The following is a 26971-nucleotide window of genomic DNA, read 5'->3' as shown; positions in this document are numbered from 1 at the left end:
AATTAAAAAAAACAGATTGATAAATGATAACTAGACCTGTTAGAGCCATATACTTTGATATGAGTGACAGCAGAGTTACTATTACCTCTTACACGTGAACAAATGTTACTTTGGATGTCAAATATTACCAAGGTTAGTATCAACATTGGTTAGTGTCAACAGTGACATTTCTTTTCTGCTTTTTCATGTTGTATCTGTTGGAGCAGGAGATCATATTACCAACTCATAAGCTTAAGGGTAGTTTGATTTAAAAAATAATAATAATTATAACAATGTATGCTACGATCATGAGTATAAATGAAGTTTGTATAATGTCATGGAAAAATGAAATAAAAGTAGATCAAGAAAAATGGTAAGCTTCCCAAAGTGTCCAACTCACTATGTGTTTTAGAATACTGTAATTGCTGCACTTAAAATAATTAATGTTTCATTTCACTTGTTAAATAAACATCATCATAAGGCTAAAAATTACATTATTACATTTATGAAATTTTGGTTTAAGGGCCTATTTTACATTGGTCAGCAGCCAGGTTCATGCTTTGATTTAAGATGTGTTTTTATGAAATAAATGTACCATGTCAGTTGTTCTTTATATCATATTTAGTCAGGTTGATTAGCGAACACCGCTTTTTTTGCACCACAATATAAATTTACCCGGAAATAGATTTTGTGTAGAGATTTGATCACGTGACTCCTCTGTTTACAGGCATCCGGAGAAACATGGAGGACACCGCTGGCAGTAATCCCCAATCTCTCGGATTTACAGAAAAATTAAAGTCGTGGCTCTCTTGGTCATGGACCTACGTGTGCTTCATTTGGTTCGGCATGGTGCTGATCATGATATACGTCCTGTGGAGCCCGCTCAAACTGCAGGAAACTCTAACCTCAGGTGAATTAATGCGGCTGTTAGCTAGCTATTGTTAGCATTTGGGTTTAGCAGGCACCAAAGCGACGCTGCTGCTGGTTTGACAGTTCGTTATCTGACTGTTTCAGACACACGCAAAGGCGACTATCTGCTTAGACTGAAGTCGACTTTTAGAGTACATAGCCCAAGCTACTTATCCTGCTTTTTTTAACAATTGCGTGCATTGCATGTAGAGTGAAATATGAGTTTATATTTGTATACAAGTATTCAGCCTCGGTCATCGTGCTGCAGAGACAAATGTATTTAGCTGCTCTGCCGAACCCACGGACTTTATTTATGTTATTGCATTTCAGCCATGGTCTATTGCATGTTTTTTCTAAATGGCATTGTCACAACAGTGCAAAATAAATACATGTATATATTTACAGTCCCGGTTGTTGTACACTGACTGACTCTTGGTTTTTGCAGCCTCAGTGTTTTTGAATACACTGACACCCAAGTTCTATGTGGCTCTCACTGGAACCTCCTCCCTCATCTCTGGACTCATCCTTGTGAGTTATCACTTCAGCTTTTTCCTCTAACTGTAGATGGCATGTGGACTAGTTTGTCTTTGGAAGATCAAATTAGATGTAAGTCATAAGTTCTAATTCTGCAGCAGAAAATCAAATGCATGGGCGGAAGTCCTTTTTTAGAGGAGAATTATTATTAATTCAAGGCGGTAATTAGTAATAAGAAGTCGAATACATTCATCCCAGCTCCCAATGTTTAATTGTGTGGTTCCGTGAATGGTGGGCATTGCAATTAAAACATATGGAGAAATGTTGCAAGAATTGCATTTATATGGGATGAATACAAATAAACAAGAATGCTCTGATGCTGGCAAGACTAATGGGATTCTGGAGAGGAAGAAATTAAAGATGTAAAGGTTGTTGATAGGCGAGAAAGAGAGAGAGAGAAAAAAGGTGATTCTGCACAGTGTCTTGCTTCAGAGGCCTGTGTGTAATGGCCATGCTTTCACAATGTTTTGATGTAGTAGGATAAAGCCAAATCTATCAGCTACTCTCAGATTCGTTTGTGCCAATTTAGTGGAGAAAAAAAATGTTTTGGGGATTTATTTTGAATGTATTTGCAGTTACATCGTTATCGCAATATTGAACATTTTTATCCCACAACCATAGGCGGAAATCACGGGGGGGACAGGGGGGTACTGACCCCCCCAATCCTAGAAAAATAGATAATTGTCCCCCCCAGTATTCATGTCATCATAAACATGTAATTTTGAGTGATATAATAATATGCATTGAAAACAGTTGTGCTAAATAAAGACGCAAAACAAGTTGGTGATGATCGCCAACTTTCTCCTAGCATACCCCGAGGAAAGTGAACTCTGTTCTTGAACCGTTTGGACTACACGCACAAATAAGGTGTCTTTAGAAAGCTAACACTCTCAAAAACATTAAAACATGAAAACACGAGAACTGTTGTTGACATAAGACCGGCCATCGCCACAGACCACAGTCTGTTTGGAGTTAAACACGTTCCTTTATCTGCAGGGATTACAATTCACCGTCGCTACAAAAGACTTCTGTCAGTTTCACAATCGTAAAGATATTTAGTCTCAGTGCCAATCAGACAGAAAGTTGAGGAAAAATGCTCCAAAATGCTCTAAAAAAGCTTCATTTGCATGTTACAATAGTTAAATTTTCCTTCTGGGTTAGAATCCCCCCAGACCCCCCTCCCTGCATTTCTTTTGTATCTTGTATATATTTCACATCTCTAAGTTTTGCAAAAACACATGACCAGCTGACAGTTGATGTAGGCTTCAATGCATTTGACTGAAGGTCACCTTTTCAGGCTTTCATGTTTTAAAAGATGCCAGTTCTGTCGAGATGCGTTTTATTGATTGAAGCTCTATATTAAAATATTGCTCTTTTAAAAAAATCCTGTTAGTTTTCCCCCCCAATAGTGAAGTGAAATATCCGCCCTTGCCCACAACGCATATTTTTTTTGTGTCCTGCTGATCTCATGTGGATCTAAAGTGATGTGAATGTTGCATGTATTCTGAAATGAATTTTCAGACTGGGGTTGCATTGAAATTTTGAAAAAAAAAAACATGTATCTTGGGACAGCATACATGAGTGGACAAAATGTTGGGTGAAAAAATCTGATTCATGTTTTTTCATTCTGTTCACACTTGTCATTTTTTCACAGTAAAAATTAACCTTTGAGTAATTGTTGTCTCATCATTTACATTTTATAAAGCATGCTTTCCTTTCGTGTGTGACCCCCACAGATATTTGAGTGGTGGTATTTTCGTAAATATGGGACCTCGTTCATTGAACAAGTGTCGGTGAGTCACCTGCGTCCTCTCCTGGGCGGAGTGGAGAGCAGCTCCACCACTGGTCTGTTTGCATCAGTTAATGGAGAGGCTGAGCCAAGGCCCAGTGTTTCAGGTAAATGTGAAAAACACACTTTAATAGAAATGTACTAACCAAAATGCAGCTAGCTTTAATAATGATTTCTCCTTTTTGGTAGAGTGTAAAGTCTGGAGGAATCCTTTGAATCTGTTCAGAGGAGCAGAATACAACAGGTATGATTCTGATATTTAGCTGTGTAGCGCTTATATTGATGGTCCATTAAGATGCATAACTTATAAGGCATATAGTGTTGATACTGCAAGAACATTAACTAGATTAACAGTGTAAAATAAAAATGTAGCATACAAGTTAGTGTTTGCCTCTGATCACTGCAGGTACACCTGGGTAACAGGGAAGGAGCCCTTAACATACTATGATATGAACCTGTCTGCTCAAGACCATCAGACCTTCTTCACAGGAGACACTCCGCAGTTAAGGCCAGAAGATGCCGGTGAGTTGGAATCATAAAGAAATAAACGTACAGAAGACAAAAAAATGTGATATTTCTTAGGGCGCACTCACACTAGGCAATCTGTACCGTGCCTAAGCACGCTTCACCACTAAAGTCCAGTTTGTTTGACTTGTGTGAGTGCTCCGATCCGTGCTCAAGCATGGTACACTTCTTTGGTCCTGGCACGCTTTGAAGAGGTGTGCTTCGGTACGGTACTGTTCATGCATCCCGGAGTGTTATGTTTGTGTCTGCCTAAAAAGGCTCAAAATAAGAAACAAAGTCAGTAAAGTAACTGTCATGTTCTCTGCGTTGTTCTCCGATGTGCGGCTGCAGACTTGACTGCGCGTCCCTTTAAAAAATTGTTTTGTACATTTTCGAGTCCGCCTGTCTTGTGTGCTTGAGCACGGTACGGGACAACTTTGCCCATAGTGTGAGTGCGCCCTTAAAGCCTGTGAATATACATCCTCAAATGAGATTTTTTTTCTTGTTGATTTGTAAATATTCCAAATGAACTGTTTTTTATCTCAAGTTGTGGAGCCTCTGACTTGCAGTTAAATATGTCAGGGTAGTGAGGTCACATCTAGAATAAGCCTGACATGGTCATCTCATTACAGTGATGCAGAAAGCCTGGAGAGAGAGAAATCCTCAAGCCAGGATCAGAGCAGCTTACCAGGCCATCGAGATGAACCAAGAGTGAGTCCTACTGTTACACTCTTACACATGATCTACTTAAATACTGCACCTATGAACATAAAACTGTATCATCTCAACAGCAACTATTACTGTTATTAACTTTAATTCATTACTCAGTTTCTGTGATTGTGCTTACCTTATTTCAAAGCACGAATACATAAATATAATCATTAAATGTCCTTGGGATTTGGTAACCTGAATACTGTTTTAATTGCATTAATATCTTGATGTGTATGCAAACATAGCAGATGTCTACTTGCATGTAAAAATGTATAAATCTATAGGTTAAGCTGTCCCTTTGTGTCTAACATATGTGCATATGTATGTGTGCAGATGTGCTGCAGCCTACGTGCTCCTAGCAGAAGAAGAAGCCACAACTATCACAGAAGCTGAACGCCTATTCAAAAAAGCACTAACTATCGGTAAACCATTTTTTTTAATACACTGAACTAATTATCCAATCGTAAACAATGAGGCACGGTACCATACAGATGATTAAGTAGTTATGCGTTATAAGTACCTACACCCCCTCTTTAATCCTTCTTGTGGGCCACACCCTGCCACACTTGCAGCTGTGCTTCACAGGTAAGGGTGGTTTATAAATAGAACAGGCTACACCTGTAACCACCCAGCTGTGATGAACGACACTCACAAAAGCATAATATTACATCAAAGTCTTTAAGTTTTAGGGCTTTTTGCCTTCATTGGATAGGACATCTGAAGAGAGACAGGAAATGTTGGGAGAAGAGAGAGTGGGGGATGACATGCAGCAAAGGGCCGAGGTAGGACTCGAACCCACAGCTGCTGCAATGAGGACTATAGCCTCTGAACATGGGGCACGCAACACAACCACTAGGCTATCAGCGCTCCCGGTCCAGGACTATTTATTACTGCATCTATGTTAACGTCTCATATTTTCCGCTCTCCATCCACAGCTGGGAAAGATATCAACTTACTGGTATACATTAAACGCAGACTGGCGATGTGTGCACGCAAGCTGGGGAGGATAAAAGAAGCAGTAAAAATGATGAGAGACGTAAGTTTGAATTGGAAACACTGCTCAGAGTGTAACTTTTGTGGAATTACTCTTCAAACTGGAGTTATACACTTGCTGTATTCAAATCAATAGCGATACAGCATTACTGACAAATTGATTCTTAATGTGTGAAATTGTATCTCTTTACAGTTAATGAAGGAGTTCCCATTATTAGGAATGTTAAATATACATGAAAACCTTCTGGAGGCACTTCTAGAGCTACAGGCTTATGCTGATGTCCAAGCAGTCCTCGCCAAATATGATGGTAAGACTGAACCCGATTAAAAAAACAGTGAAGTCTTCATACATGTTCAGATAGCAATAAGCTCATTGCCAGTGATACAGTTGTAAAAAGTATGATTTAAGTAAGGTGATACTCATTTCTTCTTCCTTTGTAGACATCAGCTTGCCAAAATCAGCCACGATATGCTACACATCAGCGCTGCTGAAAGCACGGGCTGTATCAGATAAGTAGGTTTCCCCATGAATTCATATGGTAGAATAATCTCAAGAATCTTACATGCCATTCAACAGATAACTGACTGAAACTGTTTTAATAGCTGCACCAATGACAACATATAATCACATGGTGTCCAGCGTGTCATACCAGGGTTTTTTTTTTTTGTCTCAGGTTCTCTCCAGAGGCCGCGTCGAGGCGAGGGCTCAGCACAGCAGAAATGAATGCTGTGGAGGCCATACACAGAGCTGTTGAGTTCAATCCACATGTGCCAAAGGTAAGCACGCAGACTAATGACCGTCACATAACCTGCATTCCTAATGGCATGCATGTTTTTTATGATAGTGGTTTTATGCAGCAGCCTGTTCAAAGTATTGGGAGCTTTGAGTATGCATACAGTTAGGATATACAGCTTAATCATAACAATGTGCTATAAACATTAACCATACTGTTCATACACAGCTTTACTTTACTGATTCTGAAAAGCATAGGAAAAATTCTTCCCTTGGAATACTAATAAAAAAAACATTCCTCAAGCTCGCCATTGATGTGGTATATATTCTGCTGAGCAAAGTATTTTGGGTCATAATGCAACGAAAAGGATGCTGTACTGCATACTACAAAATGAATGCATGCAGGGATATGTCATGGTGTTTTTTTGTCATACTACACTTGAAAAAGAAAAGTTTTATTATGAAAGTGTGGTATGAGAATGCAGCCACAGACTTCAGTGGTTTCTGTAGTCTTTGAGAATGATTCCATAAGGTTTAGATTTTATGCTCCAAAGTTGAGTGAGTGTATCTTCAACAGTAGAAATGTACCTTTGACTGTCTAGACAGCTTGCATACACTTTGACTCCAATATTCTTTATTTAATTTATGCATGCATTGATAAAACACGAGTGGTTTGGGTAGATTAAATCAGAAACCAGAATCTGATATACTACAGGATGCAGGTGGGTGGTAGGGTCCGGTAATCACCAGAGGCCCCACGATACGATATTATAACGATATGATATTATTGCCATTTTAAACATAATTTAGTAATCAGTTCAAGAAAAAGTTTGACATTTTAGCAAAAACATTTTATAATGAGAGTTAGAAGAGACTGATTCCAAATGATGTCCTGTATGTTAAAAAGTAATCTCACTTATTGTTATTTCTACACAATGGGAGTGAAGCCCACAGACTGAACAACACTGTGATCAAAGTAAAACCCTGTAAAAGGTAGCATGCACCTCACAACTGTTGGTATTTTAGTTTAATCTAACTGAACTGAACACAAACATGTAAGGACAACTGCACAATCACAGTCATTTTTAACAATGCAACTTGTTCAAAATGAATCTTGCAACCCCTTTAGAAATTAAAAAAGAATACTCGGCGGCCATGAGAAGATTAAATATCATCACAAAAAATATTGTGATACTATGCTGTATTGATTTTTCGCCTAACCTCTAGTGGGTAGTGTGAAGAAATATAGGAAATATAAATATACTTAGGAAATGATCTGATCTAATCATGCAGGTCTGACATGACTGGTATAGGTAAAGGTATGACTCTGAACAAAGCAAGCAGGTAGAGCAGGTCAGGTACAACAATAAATCAGGTAATCCAAGATGACATGTCTTGGCTCACCAGCAGGTGTCAGTGTGGGTCTATGCACAGTCATTTCTCTTGACACATGTATTTATTGTCTGTTCTATACCCTACATTTTACTTTGTGTAAATGTAGAATTTTGGTAATTGTAGCTTTTTCCATTAAGTTAAAAAAATTAAGTGTAAGACTATTGTATGATTTATCAGCTACATTTTGAAATAACTGAACACTAAAAAAGAGAGTACATGATTTATTTCATCATACATACATCATATGTTTTGAGGTAGTTCAGAATCGTGTCATATTTTGGTCTCAAGGAAAGTGTGAACATACAACAAACTGGGCACTTTTAAAGAGCAGGTCTATGTAAAGCTGAACCAGGTAAAAACACGGGGCTACACCTGGGGTATAGTACCATCAGTTCCCACAGGATTAGCTGTCACACATGCACACACACAGTCTGACACAGCTAGTTGCAGCAGAGTTTTGTCTCAGTTTAGCCTTTGTAGTTTGCTGTTGTTTCATCTCGTGGATTCTGAGAGAGTAAAAGAGAATCTAATCTGTGTGTGCGTGTGTGCGTGTGTGTGTGTGCGCGCGCGCGTGTGTGTGTGTGTGTTTTGTGGAAGGGAGGCGACATCAGCCAGCACTTTGATCCAGCCTTTGATTTTAAAGTGAGCGCCCTCATCTTCAATGTCTGTCCAATTTCTCCCTCCCCACTTGGCCCAGAGGCAGCCATCCTCTCTCCCCTCTCATCACCTACCCTCATCCCGTTTGTTATCCTCTCATGTTCCCTCATCCACACTCACCCCCTGTTTGAGCCAAACAGGGAGCCTTATATTTGTCATCACTGCAAACTTTATCCAAATGACATTTGTACATAAGGGAGAAGAGTTGGAATAGATTTTGAAATTTGTAGCACACCTTACTCAGATGATGATTGGTAGTGTCATCTTTCAGTATTTAACTGTCATCTGTGGGGATTAAAGGTGGGGGGTTGTTTCTTTGTGTTCTCTGGCCCCTTTTTACAAACAGGCTGGCCTATCGCTTCTTTAGTATGATCTGCAAATGGCTTTTCTCCATAAGTCCCTAGACCAGGGGTGGGCAAACTTTTTGACTCGCGGGCCACAATGGGTTCTAAAATTTGACAGGGGCCAGGAACAGATGGATGGAGTGTTTGTGTGAACTAATATAAATGACATGTAAAAGCCATTACATGAAAGGATTTGGCCTTTAACAGCTAGCAAAGCATGAATATGCAAAGCTCATTGTACAAATTGATTTCCAAATGCATTCATTTAATTAAATTACATTTTAATAAACACAGTAGAGAAACTCACGTTCAGTTTAAGTGAATCCTGGTAATTCTCAGGATAGATCCGAGGTGTTGGTCAGTTAACTTGGATCTGTGAGGGGCTTTGTTGATGTTCATGACGCTGAATGTCTGCTCACATACGTAGGTCGAGCCAAACAAAGTCAGCATCTTCTGTGACGTCCTCTGGAGGTTTGGAAACGTGGCTTCGTTAAGTGAAGCATAAAAGTCATTCAGTTTAAGAGAGTTGAACTTCTCCTTTAAGACGGAGTCAGACTGAAGATCGATCAGTTCCAATTGCAGCTCCTGTGGTGCTGTTTCAGGGTCTTCTGACAGGGGACAGGACACCAGCTGAAGTGACTTTTCAATGTTTTCAAAATCAGAAAACTGACGGCAGAATTCTCCGTGCAGGTCGTCAAGGGATTTGCTGTATTTCTTTGCGTTTCGCGTCGCCTCTTTCTGCATGGCAAGTGTGGGGAAATGAGCGAAAGATTTGTTTGCAATTTGTCTGGAGAATAAAGTTAGCTTGGATTTGAAGGCTCTAACATTTTTGTACATGTCGTGCACAAACTGATCTTTCCCCTGTAGTTTCACATTCAGCTCATTCATGTGTCAAAATATGTCCACAGCAAATGCAAAGTCACAAAGCCAGTTCTTGTCGCTTAGCTCAGGAAATTCGTCGGATTTCCCCATTAACTCCAAAAATGCGCTCATCTCCTCTTTCAGCTCCCACACTCGTTGAAACACTTTGCCCAAACTTAACCGGCGGACACGAGAGTGGTACAGTAAGTCCTGATGATCCGCATCAGTTTTCTCCAGGAACATAATAAACTGACGATGCTGAAGTCCCCTTGCTCGTATAAAGTTAACAAGTTTTACAACTGGATTCACGACATGATTAAGCTGCAATACAGACTTACACAGAGATTCCTGATGGATGATGCAGTGAAGGAAAATAATATCCTGGTCAGGGTTTTCCTCTTTCACTTTATCCTGGATTCTTTTCAGCAGCCCAACATGTTTTCCAGTTAAATTTGGCGATCCATCCGTTGTGACATTGGCAAGTTTACTCCAAGGTAGCTTCATTCTCTCGATGACAGCAGACACCTGGTTATACAAGTCCTCTCCTCGCGTTTTTCCTTTCAGGGACTCCATGGTCAAAAACTCCTCCGTTATCTCAAAACTGTCATTAATCCCTCGGATAAAAATGAGGAGCTGAGCAGTGTCTTTTACGTCATTACTTTCATCCAGCGCTAGTGAATATAACTTAAAGGACTCAGCCTTTTTGTTTAATTCGCTGGCTATATCTTCATCAATCAGTTCCACACGGCGAGTCACAGTCCTGCGTGATAAACAGATTTTTTCAAACTGGCCTTGGCTCTCCGGACACAAGAGACCTGCTGTCTCTACCATGCATTCTTTTAAAAACTCGCCTTCGGAGAAAGGCTTGCTAGCCTTTGCTAATTTGAATGCCAGCAAAAAACTTCACTCTTGAATCGCAGTTTGTTGGTGAAAAAAATGTTGCTGAGTCTGTAAATTATCCTTCAACCTCTGAGCCGTAGCCGCCCGTTCTTGCGGGGACTGCTTGCTAGCGTAGTTAGCATGCTTTGTAGCAAAGTGACGGCTGATATTGTACTCTTTGAAAACTGCGACAGTTTCTTGGCATATCAGGCACACAGCCTTTGATCGGACTTCAGTGAAAAAATATTTAGTTGTCCACTCCGTATTAAACACTCGGCATTCACTGTCCACTTTTCTTTTCTTTGATCCGCTCATTTTTACAGAAGGGCTCATACGGGTTCATAGGGCAAAGCGAAAAAGTGAAGAAGGGAGTAATACACCACACTCTGAAGTGTGCCATCTATTGGGGAAACGCGGGCATTACAGGGGAAAACGAATGAGGTTTAATTATAATAAAATTTAATTTAATAATAATATAATTTGGACAAGTTCGGCGGGCCGGATTAAAAAGCCCAACGGGCCGTATATGGTCCACGGGCCGTAGTTTGCCCATGCCTGCCCTAGACCCTACCTCAGTCCTCTTGAGTAAATTACACTTCAGTTTCCTGAATATAATAATAGACATGTGGGCATGTTTTGGCGGAGTCTCTTATTAACAAAGACATCAGCTAAGAAAACACAGACTTTGTGAGGCTTTTACTAATGAATACTTTCATCAGATATTTATGTATTCAGATAATTAAATAATACAAATAATAGAAACTGTCAAAAATTGTTCCAACTAACAATCATAAATGACTGAAGTTTAATGAAACAGTCAAAACATTCTCAAATACATAAACAAAGCTGATGCTCATTAGCCATCCATTTACTGTCAATATTCTAAACATTGATGACAGTTAAAAATAATTAGTAATCAGTTCAAGAAAAAGTTGGACATTTTGGCAAAAACACTTTATAACGAGAGCTAGAAGAGATTGATTCCAAATGATGTCCTGTACGTTAAAAACACAGCAGTCACTTAGCTTAGCACAAAGACGAGAACATAGTCAAAGTTTCCAAAAAGCATTTTCTGTTGTTTTTCTTTTTGTTTCTGGTGTTCAGAACAAATCATTTTTAGCTTCATAAATAACAAAACTCACAGATGCCCAATATCATTATATGTTATATACCTCCTACACCTTTATACTTCCTAAAGTACAGTAAATACAAAGAAGAGTTGATATTTTTTACACTACCTTACATCTTGAGGCGCACTTACACTAGGCCCAGTTGCCCCGTACAGTGCTGATTGTATGCACGATTGCCCCCTCCTCCCAATTCCCCCGGTGGCCTGCACTCACACTGAGCCTGCAGTTACCTCCTGTACATAACGTTGTAATACAACACATGCATGGCTTTACATGATCAAGAAGCAATCTAAGTGTACAAGACAGGCGGACTAAGAAATACAAATAATTAAAAAGGGACTTGTGGTCAAGTCCACGTCCGCACATTGGAGAACAGCACAGACAAAATGACAGTTACTCTACTGACTTTGTGGCTTATTTTGAGTAATTTAAGTCCGATACACCCATAACACTCTGAGATGGGAGTGGGGATCGATTATACTTCATGTCCACGTTGTGTACCAGTGCTTGTGTTCATGTGAGTAACTGTACAGTGTCAAAGCACACCTCTTCCAACCGTGCTAGGACCAAGGAAGTGTACCGTGAACTCACACTAGTCAAAGGAACTGGACTGTGAGGGTTTAGCATGCTTAGGCATGATTCTGATTGCCTAGTGTGAGTGCACCCTGACAGGGATGTTCAAGACATGTATTCTACTTGTAGGTAATAAATGAAAATTTGGTAAATTTCAATGGATAAATTGGATTATGTATGTTTGTGATGCTATAGACATACCTTTCATACTTGGTTGATGTACCAGGGCTTGAATTGGCAACCCTCAGACTCCCAACCTAAGTCCCTACAGACTGAGCTACTGCCGCACCCCAAATACAAGTTGGCCTTGGTTGCCCAAAGGTTCGATGTTGGTACATGTGTCAGAAAAGTAGCCAGTTTGGTCCCTGGTCTAGGAGGCTAGATTTGGGCAAGGAAAAGGTGTTTCTACAGCAGAACAGAGAGCACAGCAGATTAGACTTTTGTTGTACTGGTGGTCCTGGTGTGAATATGTGTTCCTGTGTGAGTGTGAAGATGGCATCATGTTAACAGAAAATGAAGTTTGAAAGAAAAAAACTGCAACCCAATGTTTTTTTTTGCCAAATCGGCCACGTGGATTAATTAAGGAACAATGTTGGGTCAAGCATTAAGTGTGTGAGTTTTTTTTATTTTTATCAGGCATGCCAAGAAGATTATATATGAATGAATATCATGCTAGGCTACATCACATGAGCTTGTTCAAACGGTTCCAAAAGCCATACACACAATTAACCCACATTTACCCACACAAGCTTCAGTCTGTTCCGCCCTCCTTTCTAACGACCCCTTTCCCATTCCCATAATTTCTCCCCTCATCTTTCCCCTATATACCTCCTCCACCTTGTCCTCCCCCCTTTATTCCCCTCTATTTTCCTCTCCTCTTCATCTTGTTGTCCTTATTCATTTATCCTCCGCCTCCTTCCCCCATTTCTCCATCTGTGTGTCCATTCTAATCAGTCTCTCTACCAACCAGCGGTTAAGATACCGTCAGTTTGTCTGATTCTTGTTGGCAGATAAAGTGTTCGTTTCATCTGAATCTGCTGTACATTTACATTTACCACTACTTTGGTTCATACAGGCTCATTGTGAAGCAGCCTGGGAGATCCGAACCCATCTACCTTGCTAGTTTACTCCACTTTGAAAGGCACTTTCTCATCTCACCCCATTCAGGTTGACATGTTTTCATCTAGATTGCCTGTCTAGGCCCAGAAAGGGCAACCTTTGCTTAGTTTACCTTTGAAATTGGCTTTTTGGTTTGTAAATTGAGTCGGAGTAATAGTCTGGGGTTTGTCTTGAATTAAGATGGATGAGGTTTGATTTGGACAAAGAGGAGGGTGTATTGGGTTGGAATAAATGCTTTGAGTTTTCTGAGTCTGTCCATTCCTTGAGCAAAGGTTGGAGCACCTAGTATTGGTGTTTACTGACTGAATGGCTTTCTAAATCATTGTATGTCTAACCCCAACACCTGTTAGTCTGCATGTTCTCTCACTGTATTCAAGTGTGTTTGTCTGACCTTACAGAGCAGCTACAAGGCTGATGTCATTGTTGCCTGTGTGTCCCATTGTGCATGGCAAAGTGCTTCAGATTAGAATCAGAAGGCAGCTTATGAGTTATGCTCTGGGCTTATGACTGCCCAGGGATAAAAGGAGAACACATGAAACTCAATCCCTTCATCAAAGAGGCGACAGGGAGTGGAGAAGCAGACCGAAGAACGAGAATGAGGGGAGAGGAGGGGGCTGGTAGGCCAGCACAGAGGACTGAGGTGTCACCAGGTCTAATACCATGGCATGCGAGGAAGGACAGCTGAGCAGCCAGCCTCTCTAAATGGTTAATATTAAAACACAGAGGAGCCAGAACTACAGAGGTGCTATAAACTGGTTATTCATCTTCAGAAAAAGACTAAAAGGAAGCTAGAAGTATTTGTAAATCTTTCGGACTGCTTTCTGAAAGTTCTTGTTCACATTGCATTGGTAACAGCATGACTTTTTTTTTAAATTACCCTTCACAGCTTGTTGTTCACAAGATTGTTACTGGAAGTCAAATTATCGGTTATTAGAGGTCTTTCCACTCCCAAACAAAACAGACGCCTTGATTAATACCAGTTGAAACAAAATACAAAGATGTTTATCACTGAAATCAAGTATTTGTCGGGTGTTCGTTAGCAGTGGCTGGAAGCTAGGTACTGTTAGCGTGTTTGAAGATGCTCAGATTAAAGGCAGGGTTGGTAATTTTCTCCGGATACAATTTTTAAGATTTTGGTTTAAACTGTTTTTAGGTCTTAACTGAAATTCATAATTCATGTGCTCTGGAGCAACAGCAGTCGTACATGTTAGTGTGAGGTATGGTTTTTGAGGGAGCACAGAGGGGAGGGGGTGGGTGTAGACGGAGCACTTTGGGAATGCTACTTTCAAAATCATGCTAGTTTTCGAACATTACCAACCCTGCCTTTAAATAGAGTATTAATGGAAATACCAGTATTGGTATTGACCTCTAGTACAGCCTATGTGTGGAATCTGATATTGTCTGATGCACTTCACCAAAAAAATTAGACTACAAAATGAGTTTAACCTTTTATTAACAAAAAAAGATAATCAACTAACGGAACACTAACTCATGATCAAAGTAATCACAGTGAACAAAAGAAAACAGGATTCAACAAAAAATATGGCGACCCAGCTCACCTGTCTCCTCATCACTAAAGGTGAACAGGTGACTTAAATCAATACAACATCCCAGCCCATACCCATGTGACCTGCTATCCCCCAGGTCAGTATGATCAATATGATATCATAAATGATTACCCAAAACGGTACAATAACAAACAACAGTGCAAAGGTTGAACAACATATAAAGAGAGTCAAAGCAAGCGAACATTTTAGCAATCAGAGTTTCTCCACTAGTAATATGTAATTTTTGATCTAGTCCCAGAAAGTTACTTTGTAAAGACAAATACTCAATCTGTATCAGTATCTGGAAGGAAAATCTCTATCTTTTAGACTACTTTCAGAGACCAGACAAGCCTATTCAGCTGGTATTTAGCAGTGGAAAGCTATTATAAACATGTGTCTTATCGGTGAATATAGAAATCCAGTTCTGAGTAAAGCCCTAAAATATGTATCTATATCTTATCTGTAAAATATGCAGGTTCTACCACATGTTGGCTCAATTACAGATTATCAAATAGTTCTGTTGCAGGCTGGGCACCAAACTAGGCTCAACTTCCAACTTCTCATGTGATGCTTCATGCATCAAGTGTTATATAAAATAAATGTATGTGATTGTATCAGTTATGGCAGTTGTGTGGTTCTCTACAGCAGAGAAGCCAAAGGTTAGCCCTTTAGCTGGCTTGATGCCTAGAGAGTAGTGAAAGGGTAGTTCTCAGAAAAAAGAAGGCCGACCTGGTGAGGAAGATGAAGGCGGACAGTCAGATCTCTTGGCTGGAGCAGTAAGAGAATGATTTAAGTAAGTCAGACAGGATAAGTGAGAAGTGCAAACAAGCAGCTTCTGGGTGTCTAGCTGAAGATTCTTGGATGTAGGGATTGGGAGAGAAAGAAGGCTGGAAGACAGGTCAGTCAGTAGTATGACTGAGTGAAGCAGAAAGAGATAGGTGAAGTGGAGGGTTTAATCCTGTTTGGTGATTCAGCCTTTACCCCTGAGGGTGACAGGTTCAGGAAGGTGGCAAGTGAAGATCAGACAGCAGAGAAGTAGGTGATTCTGGCCAGCTGTACAAAATTGACCAATTTGTAGATGGCATGAGTGCGGACTAGGATGGCAGAGAAATGGGAGAAATTTGGTGCTTGCAGAGTAATGCAGGACGGCAATTAAGTAGTTTTGTTCAGGTAGAAAGTTTGAAGTTTGGGGGGCAAGGCTACAGGCAGCAACATTATCAACCTTAGTGCACAAATGTTGAGGCTTACATCCACACAAGTTGGATTTCCTTTATTACTTCTTTCTGTAATATGTCACCTAATAAAGTAACACAAATATTGGTTGCAGTCCAAGTGTTACATTTGTTTTGGTGCTAAACAACAAGAAAAAGCTGCCCCTTCCCTTTGGGCTCAATTCTGCTCAAAAACAAGTATGGCTAACCAGATCAACAGAACGTCTAGCTAAACATGTCTGTATACATGGACGTATCAATGACAGTTTGTCACCTCAGTATTAAGAAAGGAATGCAACTGAACACAGAATCAAACACACTGTGGCTATTCAAAGGCCTAAATCAACCCTATTTAAATCTTCCACCTGTTAACTCTTACCTGTGCCCATGTGGAGTATGTTCATCATGGTTTGCCTCTATGTACCTGTATAGATTTTACCCTCTTAGAGGGTTATTTCTCTGTAAGGTGGTGTTAAAGCATAGCATGGGGCTTATGCTGTAGATGGATGTTAACATTTGCGTTTTTAAATGCTCCCAAGGACATTACTTAATATGCTAAGGCTGATGTTTTTCAGCTGATGGTTCAGTTGGAGGTTTTTGGTCATTTACTAAAGTATTGGTCAAACTGGCTGGACATAGGTTGAAGGAATATCAGTTTACTTATTTATGTTGAGTAAAACATATGTCAGTATGAAATTTTTAGTTATGAAGTAATTCACCAACTAAGTGAGGCAGACAAGCAGTCTGAGTTCTGTTGCCTGGGAGTGAGCTCATATGTTGCAAGCTAAAGGAGCATGAAGGAGTCTTGGATAAAGACAAGACAGGGATGAGCCAGGTTGAAGAGTCTGACCAGGCAGTGATCATGAGGGCAGAAGTGGGGAAAGAGGGTTATGTAGGGGGAGATGGGTGAAGCAGCACGGTCTGGCTGGTTAGATGGATGGATGGCTCGCTGGCTGGCTGAGCCTGTGACCATGGAAGGGATTAGACGGGATTAGCTGTGGGGTAACCTTCCCAAAGTGTCAGTCTGAGATCCAGAGCACTGTGAAGCTGGCCGCCTGGGAATCCAGCCCAGGGGGCCCCATCCCCGCACAGAGGTTTTGTTTAACACAGACCCCTGCCACAGTGGGCACCACAGACATAAAGCACATAGAGTAGCAGGTTCATCAAAGTCCATACAAACCTGTTAATAAAGTATCTATGGGCAGATCTAGAACTATATTAAATATTAGTTTTGCAGAAAATGAGTCTACAGGATAAAGGCCTATTTTGAAATGTTTGTTCCCTTTTATTTTAGAAAACCTGAACTGTTCTATAGGTCGTAACTCTGGGCTGTGGGCCTTGTCGGCACAGTGAACCGGCTGACTCGCTGGGAAAAACTTACACAGAAGGGAAGGAGAGGAGGGGTAAGAGGGGGACGTTACACATTCATGGAATGAGTGTACTGTACTGTAACAATAACACACACTCAGAGAGCTTTGGAAAGCGTTTCCCTCCCACCTTGAACAATTGCAAAATAAGGCTATCAACAAATACCTCACATGAAGAAAATATGTTTCCAGTCTGCAGGGAGTTACCCACAGGGAATTGCACAATAGAAAAGAATAAGTGAAGTGCTGATGGAGAAACACAGAAATGTTAATTGAAGTATTAAAGCACCATGAACAGATTTTTGGCCACAAGGGGGCAAACTTTTTTTTTAACCCAAGTTATTTCAGCATAATTTCAATAGTTTCATACTTCACCTTACTAATTGATAAATTTGTGAATGAAGACTCACTGGTATTGTACTAGTCAGGTTTGATGGTGTGTCTGAAAAAGAAAATCTGTTTCTCCAATTGCCAAATGTTTCAATTTTTTACCAAAATGTTGCATTTTTAGTACATGCATGAAAAATACTGTTTAAAGAGAAAAGGATGACGTGCAGCTCGGGTTGCTCCAAACTTAAACTATGATAATAGTAAAACTGAAACCATTTGATAATTGTTTGTAACCATTGTAACAAGAATCAAAGTCCTAGGCAACAACTACTGGACAATATCTTGTTTTTATTTCCAAAGTTTGCAGGTACTTCCTGCGCACTGTCTAATTTATACAAATTTACAAACATTGCCAATGTATTTGTGCATTTTAGACAGAGCTCTCTCTTTTGCAGACAGCTTCTGGTTAGAAATATGAAAGCATCCATAGTTTCTTTCAAAGCTTAGGTACCTTGATTTGTAATATTAAAACCACCCAGATTTTATCATTTTAAAACACATGGATATCGGGGCGCCAGTAGCCTAGAGGTTAGTGCGCGCGCCATGTGTGGAGGCTGTAGTCCTCCAAGCTGGCGGCACGGGTTCAAATCCGACCTGTGGAATGTCATTCCCCACTCTCTCTCTCAGGTTTCAGACTCTATCCACTGTCCTATCTCTAAAATAAAGGCATGAAAAGCCTTTAAAAAACAACAACACATGGTTTTAAAGTATCGAACACTTGACAACCTTACAAGATACATGTCTCATAGAATTCAGTGTATTAATTTCCCCCGATGGGATTGATCTTTGCTTATTTTTCTTATCTTAAGTCAAAACAATGGATTTTACAATAAAGTACTAGTGTCTGCGCTAGTTGATGTCTTCATGTTGATTTTAAATATTAAACCACGGTTATTAACTAAAGACAGTTCAGATGTGTTAAAAGGAAGAATTTGCTTCACTCTTGTCATGTTGAAATAAATGATCACAAATTATCTACGTTTTGAAAGTGGTATGATGTGCACGCATAGTAGACACTTCTTCGCTTCTGTTCTAGGTTTAGAAGCAGAAAAGAAACATATTATGCTAGTGTTAAACTTACCAGAGGTTTCATGCGTTTTCCTCTTCCTGTGTGCAGTACTTGTTGGAGATGAAGAGCCTGATCCTGCCTCCAGAGCACATCTTGAAGAGGGGTGACAGCGAGGCAGTGGCATACGCTTTCTTCCACCTGCAGCACTGGAAGAGAGCAGAGGGAGCCTTAAACTTACTACACTGCACGTGGGAGGGAAGTATGTATAAATATTCCTCCTTTTTTCGAGACTAAGTGTGTTTTTTCCAATGGTAATGATTTGTTAGAACTTGAGATCGGGTACCTCACCCACTGTATATTAAAGGGAACACTTTCATTCAGTTCTTTAGAAGAGCTTGGCCATTCAAAAGTTTCTCCCATTGCGTGCTGCTCTTTGTTTTGTTTTTCTTTGTTGTGTCATGATTATTCATGCTTATTACACCCACTAATACTCTTCTGGAGATTATACAAGGATGAGGTCACTGTTCCAATGAAGCACATTAAGATTGTTAGTGTTATATTTTATCCGGATGTTAGGATCTTGTCACTCTGATAAAGAGTTTTGGCTACTTAGATAATTTACTGGAAAGCTGTGTCTTCTAGATACAGTTTGGAACACCAGTTATGTTGTTGAAAATAGTTTTTACTTTGTACTGAGTCATTTTTGGTGTGTTATTTCTCTTGGATTAACTTTCTATCTGTCCGCCTTCGCAGCCTTCCGGATCATTCCCTACCCACTAGAGAAGGGTCACCTGTTTTACCCCTACCCAGGATGCACAGAAACAGCAGATAGAGAACTACTGCCATGTAAGTACAATAGTCTAAGTCAACATGCAGTCAATAAATGCACAATATTGCTTTACATGCGACTGTCTAATTAATCACCTCACTATCTCACTTGTTTATCTCCACTCATTATGTGTAGCTCTGTTTTCTGATGGTTTTCTTTGTTTCTGCAGCATTCCACGAGGTGTCTGTGTACCCAAAGAAAGAGCTTCCCTTCTTCATCCTCTTCACAGCAGGCCTTTGCTCGTTCACTGCCATGCTGGCCATGCTCACACATCAGTTCCCTGAGCTCATGGGTGTCTTTGCCAAAGCAGTGAGTACATGAACTACACATCTCAAGATGATCTCAAAAGTTACAAGTTAGATGATTATTACACAAGTTTAACACAGATGTGTGTGTGGATTGGCTGACCTGCAGATTCATCTTCCATTAATCTCTGATTTTCACATCTATATTTTAAATTCATGTTTTTTGTTTTTTTTCGGTAACCTGAATCTTTTGACCCTTCCAGTAATTGCTGGCTTCCATCACTGTCAGTAACACTGGAGGCTCATGGGAGTCGTAGGCCTATAAAGTCTATGTTTCCCGCCAAAACAAGCTGTTGTCCAAGTCAAGCTATCAGTGACCACAGCTGATTAATGCAAGCTTATCACCACAGCCAACACGGCGTACTGCCCAAAAGATTGAGATACTTTAAGTGTGGGCATGGCCTTTCTTTCACTGTTTATGCATCACAGAAGTGTTGTTTTGTCTGTTTTTAGCCGGTTTGGCACACTCCTTACTCTGGCTAATCCTTTGTTTATGGTCACTCTGTTTATTAGGGCCTGCCTCGACATACACTCGTAGCAAAAACAAGGCCGCACAGAACATCTAGTGCTCCTCCTTTTGTTATGGGAAAGATTGAGTGCAGATAGGATTTTTACGGCAGCTCCAGCAAGCCTGGTTTGTGTAATGCTCAGATGGAGTGCATGAAAACTGTTGAGGGAGGAACACAGAGGTCCTCTCTGCCTTCTGAGTAAAAACAGATTTCTCTGAATCTGCTTCTCTTAAACAGAAGATCCAAGCAAGGCAACACTGTGGTGGCTGAGGTGGCAGTTTTCTTTCCCTTTTATTTATAGATACCAGACATGGAAAACGATGAGTTGACTATGTTTCATATATTAAATGAGATTAGAGGAGTACTTAATTTGCACTTGTCTGGCCAGGCTGATCGTCCACTTATGAGACTATAAAAGTGTCAAGTGTATCAAGCACACCTCAAGTAGCTTCAGAAAGAAACCGTATTTAAATATTTTAGAAAGCATTTCACTGTAACTAACCTATTTAAATCCCTAGCACGTGCTTTTCATATACATGAACTAATGTACTGTAAGATAGAGATGAATTGTTGGATGTAGGTGGATATATGTCCTGCTGGTGATCATAAAAAAGAGAGGTTGAGTTGTTCCACTTGGGTTCTAATTTTAAGAATTGAGTAAAAACTGAAGGCAGACTGAGTTATGAAACAGAATGAAAAGGATGCCGATGACCCACTAAAGAAAAAAGACCATCTGCGTTAAGATAGATCTTTTCTTTAATGCAATTACAAGTGCCTTAAACTGCTGCCAGGGGGTATGTATCAGAAGACGTGATTAACAAACTCGGCTGAAACTGCCATTTTTCTTTTTTTTTGATTTTCCACAGCAAATAATTGATATGTTTGATTATTAAAAGATAGCAGAATGTTTATTTGTGTAATACCTCTTAAACATGTACAGAGCAGAGATAAGGGGAACCGTTGTGTCAAAAGGGGGCAGCAAAAAAACGACATATTCTGTGAGTAAAAGTCAAATTAGCGTATTACTACAGAAGTAGAAACGTGTTTTGCTATAATAATCGAACAAAGCTCATTGCTCTGTTGTTTTCCCTTGAAATCTTACATCATAAATAACCTTGAATTAGTGGTCGGCAATATAACGATCTTAGATCGTGAAGGATTTTAACATGCGATCTGCCAAAGCAGGGAGATCGTAGAACCGGGCTAATGTGTTTATTCAATCATGCTGCAGTTTATGCTCCGACACAGACTCATCCCTCTCTCTTTTGCTCCGCAGCGGTGAAAACGAAACTTAAAAGTAAAGTCCGCAAAAACAACTCCATCCCGGTTATATGCAACTGTTCTGATATTTTTCCAAACTGACATGCTGTGAGCAACAGTTAACTTATCTGTATAGTTTGCACAGTTAAGATTACATCTCTGATGGCGACACGGAAAGACGTTAACAGTCAGAGACAGACAGGGCGGAGCTCAGACAGACAGTGATGGGAGATATAACCCCGGTGTTTAAAATGTTGCTGTCTGTGTTTTCTGCTCTCTCTCAGTTTTTAAAAGTTACTTATCAAGCCTCTCCACCCGAAGCTCACCTGTTGTGATAACGGGACCTATAGGGATTAGGCTAAACAATGTTACAAAGCAGCAGGCAGGTGAGAGTGAGTAACCATGGTGACTGTCTGTCTGTCAATCAATGATGTCCCGCCCCCTCTATGAATTAAACTTCTTTCAGTAAAACTTACTTTGATCATGTGTCACAGAATGAACACATTCTGTATTATGTTTTATTATATATAAACAAAACTAAAGTTAGTCCAATGATGTCATAAAAACAACAAAGGCTGCAGAGCCGATATGAAGCTATAGCTGTAGGAACTCTGCAGGGCTAAAATAGAACAGAAACACAAGAACTCAAAGTTTACGTGTTTTTAAATGAATGCATCACTCACTGCATCACTCGCGTGAAAATGCTCCTGATGAACATAAAAAGAGGACACATAACTAAATCGTAATTTCCAAGTGGTGAGGAAAACCTTCAAATTGTGCATAAATATTGATCAAATCAAGGGAAAGACATTTCTGTTGGCAGATGATGTTCTGGGTGAGACCTCCAGACCTCCTACAAAGATGTTTTTCAAATAGATTAAACTTGTCAGTGCAGTTTTTGTGCATTTTAAAACATTATACAGGGAAATAAGTTTGGTTGAACTGGTCAGTAACTTACAAATTTGTCTAAAGATCAGTATGAAAAAAATTGTTATAAAATCGTGATTTTGCCCAAAAAAAATCGTGATATGATATTTTTCCCATATCGCCCACCTCTACCTTGAGTGGATCGTTTATTCTGGTTTGGATGTATGGCTTGCCTTTTACCAATTCTGTATGTAAAAAAAAAAAATGCTTTAAAAAAACAAAAACATTTATTTAAAAATGTCTAAGACGGAAATGGAAACAGATAGAATTAGCATGATTGATTTGATGTTCAGAGTATTCTGACATGTTAATCATGACTTATAATGTATCCACCAGATCTTTTTTTTTAACAGTAAGGACTAGGGATGCACTGATGCATCGGTATCGGCCGATATTGGCCCTGTTGACAGACATTGGCACATCGATAAGTAATGTTGCATGAACCGATGTCAGTAGCAGTAGCCAAATCAATTTAATGTTAACGTCTAGTACACCTTACTCTGACTCAGAGAAGAGGTTTATTTGTTGGGTAGATTAAGTCACTCATTGAACATACTCTGACTTGATTTCATAGTTGTATTGAAATCAATGGTGTCATTGTGGAAGTCTTACACCGAAAGAAGTATCAGAATCGGCAGTCAGCTCAATTGTTATTTCAAACATCGGTATCGGCCCTGATTTGCTCAATCGATGCAGCTCTAGTCAGAATTGTAGCTTAAATAAACTATTAAAAATGGATATACTCAGGTAATGCTGCAGGCTCTCTCTACCTTGTATTCGTGGAAGGTTCTGGATTATGTGTACATTATCAGCTGTTGCAAATGCACGCTTTGTATCATATCAAAATCATGTAAACGGCTAGAAAAAACAATCCAGTGTTTCTGGAGCTCTTAGCTCAGCATTTCTTTTACTTTTCCTTTTAAATCACAGTTTGAGTAAATCTCCAAATGCTTTCAGAGGGAATATGTAAATCCTGTAACATTGTGTCTGTTCATTGTGGACTTGGATACTTTATTTGTGGGATTTATTGAAGTCTTATGCATAAACATTATCCACTAATGGGTGGGAAAGTGTTTTTACTGAACACTCATTCTGCTTTTTCTCCCTTTCAGTTCTTCAGCACACTCTTTGCACCCCTGGGTTTCTTCGCAGACAAGATGGAAAGCTTCATGCCGTCCAGTTTTTGGCACCAGCTGACTCGGATCTGACCCCATCCCACACACACACACACTTACACACACACACACACACACACACACACGCACACACACACTACACACAGATACACACACCAATACCACTTCAAACCCTTGGACAAAAAGAGTTTGCTCTCCTGTCTTCAGCATTACTGTCCACTTGCTGCATTGTTACTGATTATGTTGGCTGAGGTTGTATCAACACGGCAATACCACTCTTAAGATGCTCTCCCACACTGTTTGAGCTGCCAGTGTTTTTCCAAGACCACATTTAGCGAATAACATTTGCAACGATTTCACAGGGTCAATCATTTGCTCTTGTGTTTGAATTGGACAATTTGAAGTTTTTAAGGATCCCTCAAGGCCTGGCTGAGGTTTTTTATTTGTGGGTACAAAAATTAAAAAAGTAATTTTTTGAGAGGCCCTAAAACCAGGGATGAGGGGGAGGTAGTTAAACATAACTTGATGGTTCTTTAAATGTTGTCTTGTCAGAATAATGTTTAAACCAGCATGTAACTGACATCAAGAAACAAAAACAACTGGTTCATGAAGAATAAGTAACTGTTGTGATCCCATAGCCCTATGTCCCCTGCTATTGTTAGTAAATGCATCAAAAGGTCCCATTAAGTATTTTTGGATGGGAACTTGTGTGTCCTGTATCAACCCTAAATGCCCTGCAGACTTCCACTAAAGCAAATTCAAAAGTCTGTAACATCTCCTGAAAACAGGGCTGTGATTTATGGCCTCCGAGTGCCTGCAGTGTATACAACGCCTCTGCGGTTCAGCAGTTGTTACCATGGCATGACACCTCAGCACTATATCACTGGAGCAACCAACGCAACCCCTGCAACAACGAAAAAGTTAACGGGATCATCACTGGTCACAGTTAATCCAAATGAATCTGCCAATTGCTCTACAGCTTGATGAGTCAGTGGGTTAGTCAACGTTAAAAAAAAATATAGAAATAAGACTCACATTAAAGGTTAACTGGCAATTTAACTATTGAAGTAATACACATGATTACTGTTGTTCTCAATGCACTGACCACCCATCATAGAATCATGTGGAGGTAGTGGGTAAAATGTACTAAATGGCTCGCTCTGCCTTTAACTGGATCTATTCCTAATGCCAGAAATGTGTGGAATAGTACAGTAACTGGTTGACATTTTGTTTTCCTCTGTGAAAGATTTACGGTCTGTTTTATCAGACTTAACATGCTGGGATATCAGTTAACACCTTGGTCTAAAGTATATTCTAAAAAGAACGGGCTGATTATGTAACAACTTGTCAGAGAGATATGTGTGATGATAGAAATTGTAAAAGAAAAAAAAACACCTTTTTATATACAAGCTGTCCTTGCATAACCCAAACCTACAGGATGAGTAGCAGCGTGGTATGTAATAGGTTCATGCCCAAGAATGATATCCCATTCCTCCTCATGTAACAAAAAAAAAGTGATAACAAAGTGCCTTTTAGTACATCACAAAAACGCAACAATTTGAATATAACAAGTAAAATAAAACCATATTCTTCACCTACAACAGGATGTGAAGGTTAGTGCCAATTCTGCTTAATTTCGACCCCTTCAATTTGTAATCAGATACCTTTGGTTATCTCACTATATTATAACTCAATCATCTGCTGTACTTTATATTGCAACCAAGTGAGGCAAATATACTGGTACTTGTAAAAGAGAAGAAAGGGAGGTTGCTTGTTGTGACTTACGGACTCACACAGACATGTTTTACTGCAATGTGTTTCAAATCTGGTTAATATTTTGAATAACCCTGATTCACTCTAAACCTCTTCATATTTCCACCTGTTGCCTGTGATATCTGTCTGTTCAAATTAATGACACTTGAAATGTCTGATTTTGTAGCATGCAGCTGAAATGTAAGAGTACATGCTGGAGACAGGAGAATGTTTGAATGGCTGTAAAAACCCTTGGATGAGTTTGGAAGCAAAACTCACAATAAATTGCTCTTTCAGTGCTTATGCCTCAAGTGATATACTTTATGTTCCTCCTTGGTTTCATTATTTATCTAAATTCATGTGTAGATGCTGGATAAGACATTTAAAACGACATAAACCGTCCCATAAAGAACATTAGTCTGATCAGAAAATACAGCACAATTTCAACAGGCAACCATACCCTTGTGATCTGAAAAGCAAACTACTTTCAACATTAAGTGGGTGACATAAAAACTTTAATTTTGTATGATGGATCTCATCTTTCTTCCTCTTTTAAATCACTGCTGTATTGACAGCGAGTTGGTATCTTATTCAAGGACAAACGACTCACTCTGCCAGCCTGCTGCTGCTCCTGCACTATATAAAGCCAAGAGCCATCTTTATGATTACACCACTCCACCACCATCAGCAGATGCTTCTGTGTGGCATGTTCCCAGTGAACCACTGGTGCCATAATCAGACTCCATACACTCATTCTTAAGTGGTGAGCAGCAGTAATGAAAATCACTGAGGAGGACTGTTGACGGATGCTCAAGTGTTTGATCTCAGTGCCAGAGCGTGGTTATGTGCTGCACATTGAAATATGAATAGCTCATTGACCTCTGTAGCCGAGTGTATCAAAGTCAAGGGAACATAACAAAAAGAAAGAACACAGAAGTAGCACATTACAGTATATAGGAACCATAGCCTGTAGAGTAGGTACAAGTAGACAGGGCACATTTATGTGATGGAAAGTAAATAACGTCCTACACAGACACTCTTCAGACGCAGTCTTGACTTTCTATGAAGTGTGCTAAAACCTGCTGCTCTTCCATATAGCTCACCAGTTCTCAAATATGACTCTTCTTGTTGATAACCAGATTTTTTTTGAGGGTCAAACATACGCCTGCAGTATTAAAAAAAAAACATACTGTCCACATGCATGTGTTCACGTCTATCCATGGGTCTGTTTTAGTTTGTACAAACAGATCCTTCTGTGGAAAATTGGTGTAAAATATTTTTTTTAATTGGCAAAATGTGAGATATAGGCTACAGTAGCTCATTGGATTGTTTTTTTTTTTTTTACCTAAGCCAAGAACTGAAGCGCTCGCTATTAGTTATCTGTCCCTGTTTTCTAGAGATCATTGGTCATATTTCAATATCTTGCAAAAGCAGACAGACAGATCAGGAGGAGACCTAAACATCAGTATGCAGAAAATGTTAATTAAAGAATCAGACTGCTCTCCCCTGACAGTCTTGATTGTGGTCTCCGTTGAAATAATCAACTGAACCAGACACTCACTTGTGAGTTATCTATAATTATACAATTATCTTAAGAAACAATTGTTTCGACATGATAA

General features: G+C 39.7%; 1 protein-coding gene across 1 annotated transcript; it reads left to right on the top strand.

The window, feature by feature from the left end:
• Nucleotides 1–692: 692 nt before the first annotated feature.
• st7l (suppression of tumorigenicity 7 like) lies at nt 693–25651 on the top strand. Its single transcript, XM_061043285.1, has 15 exons — nt 693–889; nt 1334–1416; nt 3159–3318; nt 3401–3455; nt 3618–3733; nt 4348–4426; nt 4760–4848; nt 5362–5462; nt 5613–5727; nt 5861–5933; nt 6094–6196; nt 18743–18893; nt 19388–19480; nt 19633–19772; nt 23577–25651. Exons 1-15 carry the CDS (start codon nt 721–723, stop codon nt 23670–23672), a joined length of 1623 nt encoding a protein of 540 aa, XP_060899268.1. The 5' UTR covers nt 693–720; the 3' UTR covers nt 23673–25651.
• Nucleotides 25652–26971: the final 1320 nt, after the last annotated feature.

Source organism: Labrus mixtus, chromosome 7, assembly GCF_963584025.1.
Source record: "Labrus mixtus chromosome 7, fLabMix1.1, whole genome shotgun sequence".
In the NCBI taxonomy this organism is placed as follows: domain Eukaryota; kingdom Metazoa; phylum Chordata; class Actinopteri; order Labriformes; family Labridae; genus Labrus; species Labrus mixtus.
Note: the sequence above shows the minus strand (reverse complement) of the source record. Positions and strands in the feature narration are given on the sequence as shown.

Bases quoted from the DNA above. Each gene is read 5' to 3' on its own strand.
- st7l (XM_061043285.1), top strand. From the start codon at position 721: ATGGAGGACACCGCTGGCAGTAATCCCCAATCTCTCGGATTTACAGAA. The intron at 1,417-3,158 runs GTGAGTTATCAC...TGACCCCCACAG, and splicing joins TCATCTCTGGACTCATCCTT to ATATTTGAGTGGTGGTATTT. The intron at 6,197-18,742 runs GTAAGCACGCAG...TCCTGTGTGCAG, and splicing joins TCAATCCACATGTGCCAAAG to TACTTGTTGGAGATGAAGAG.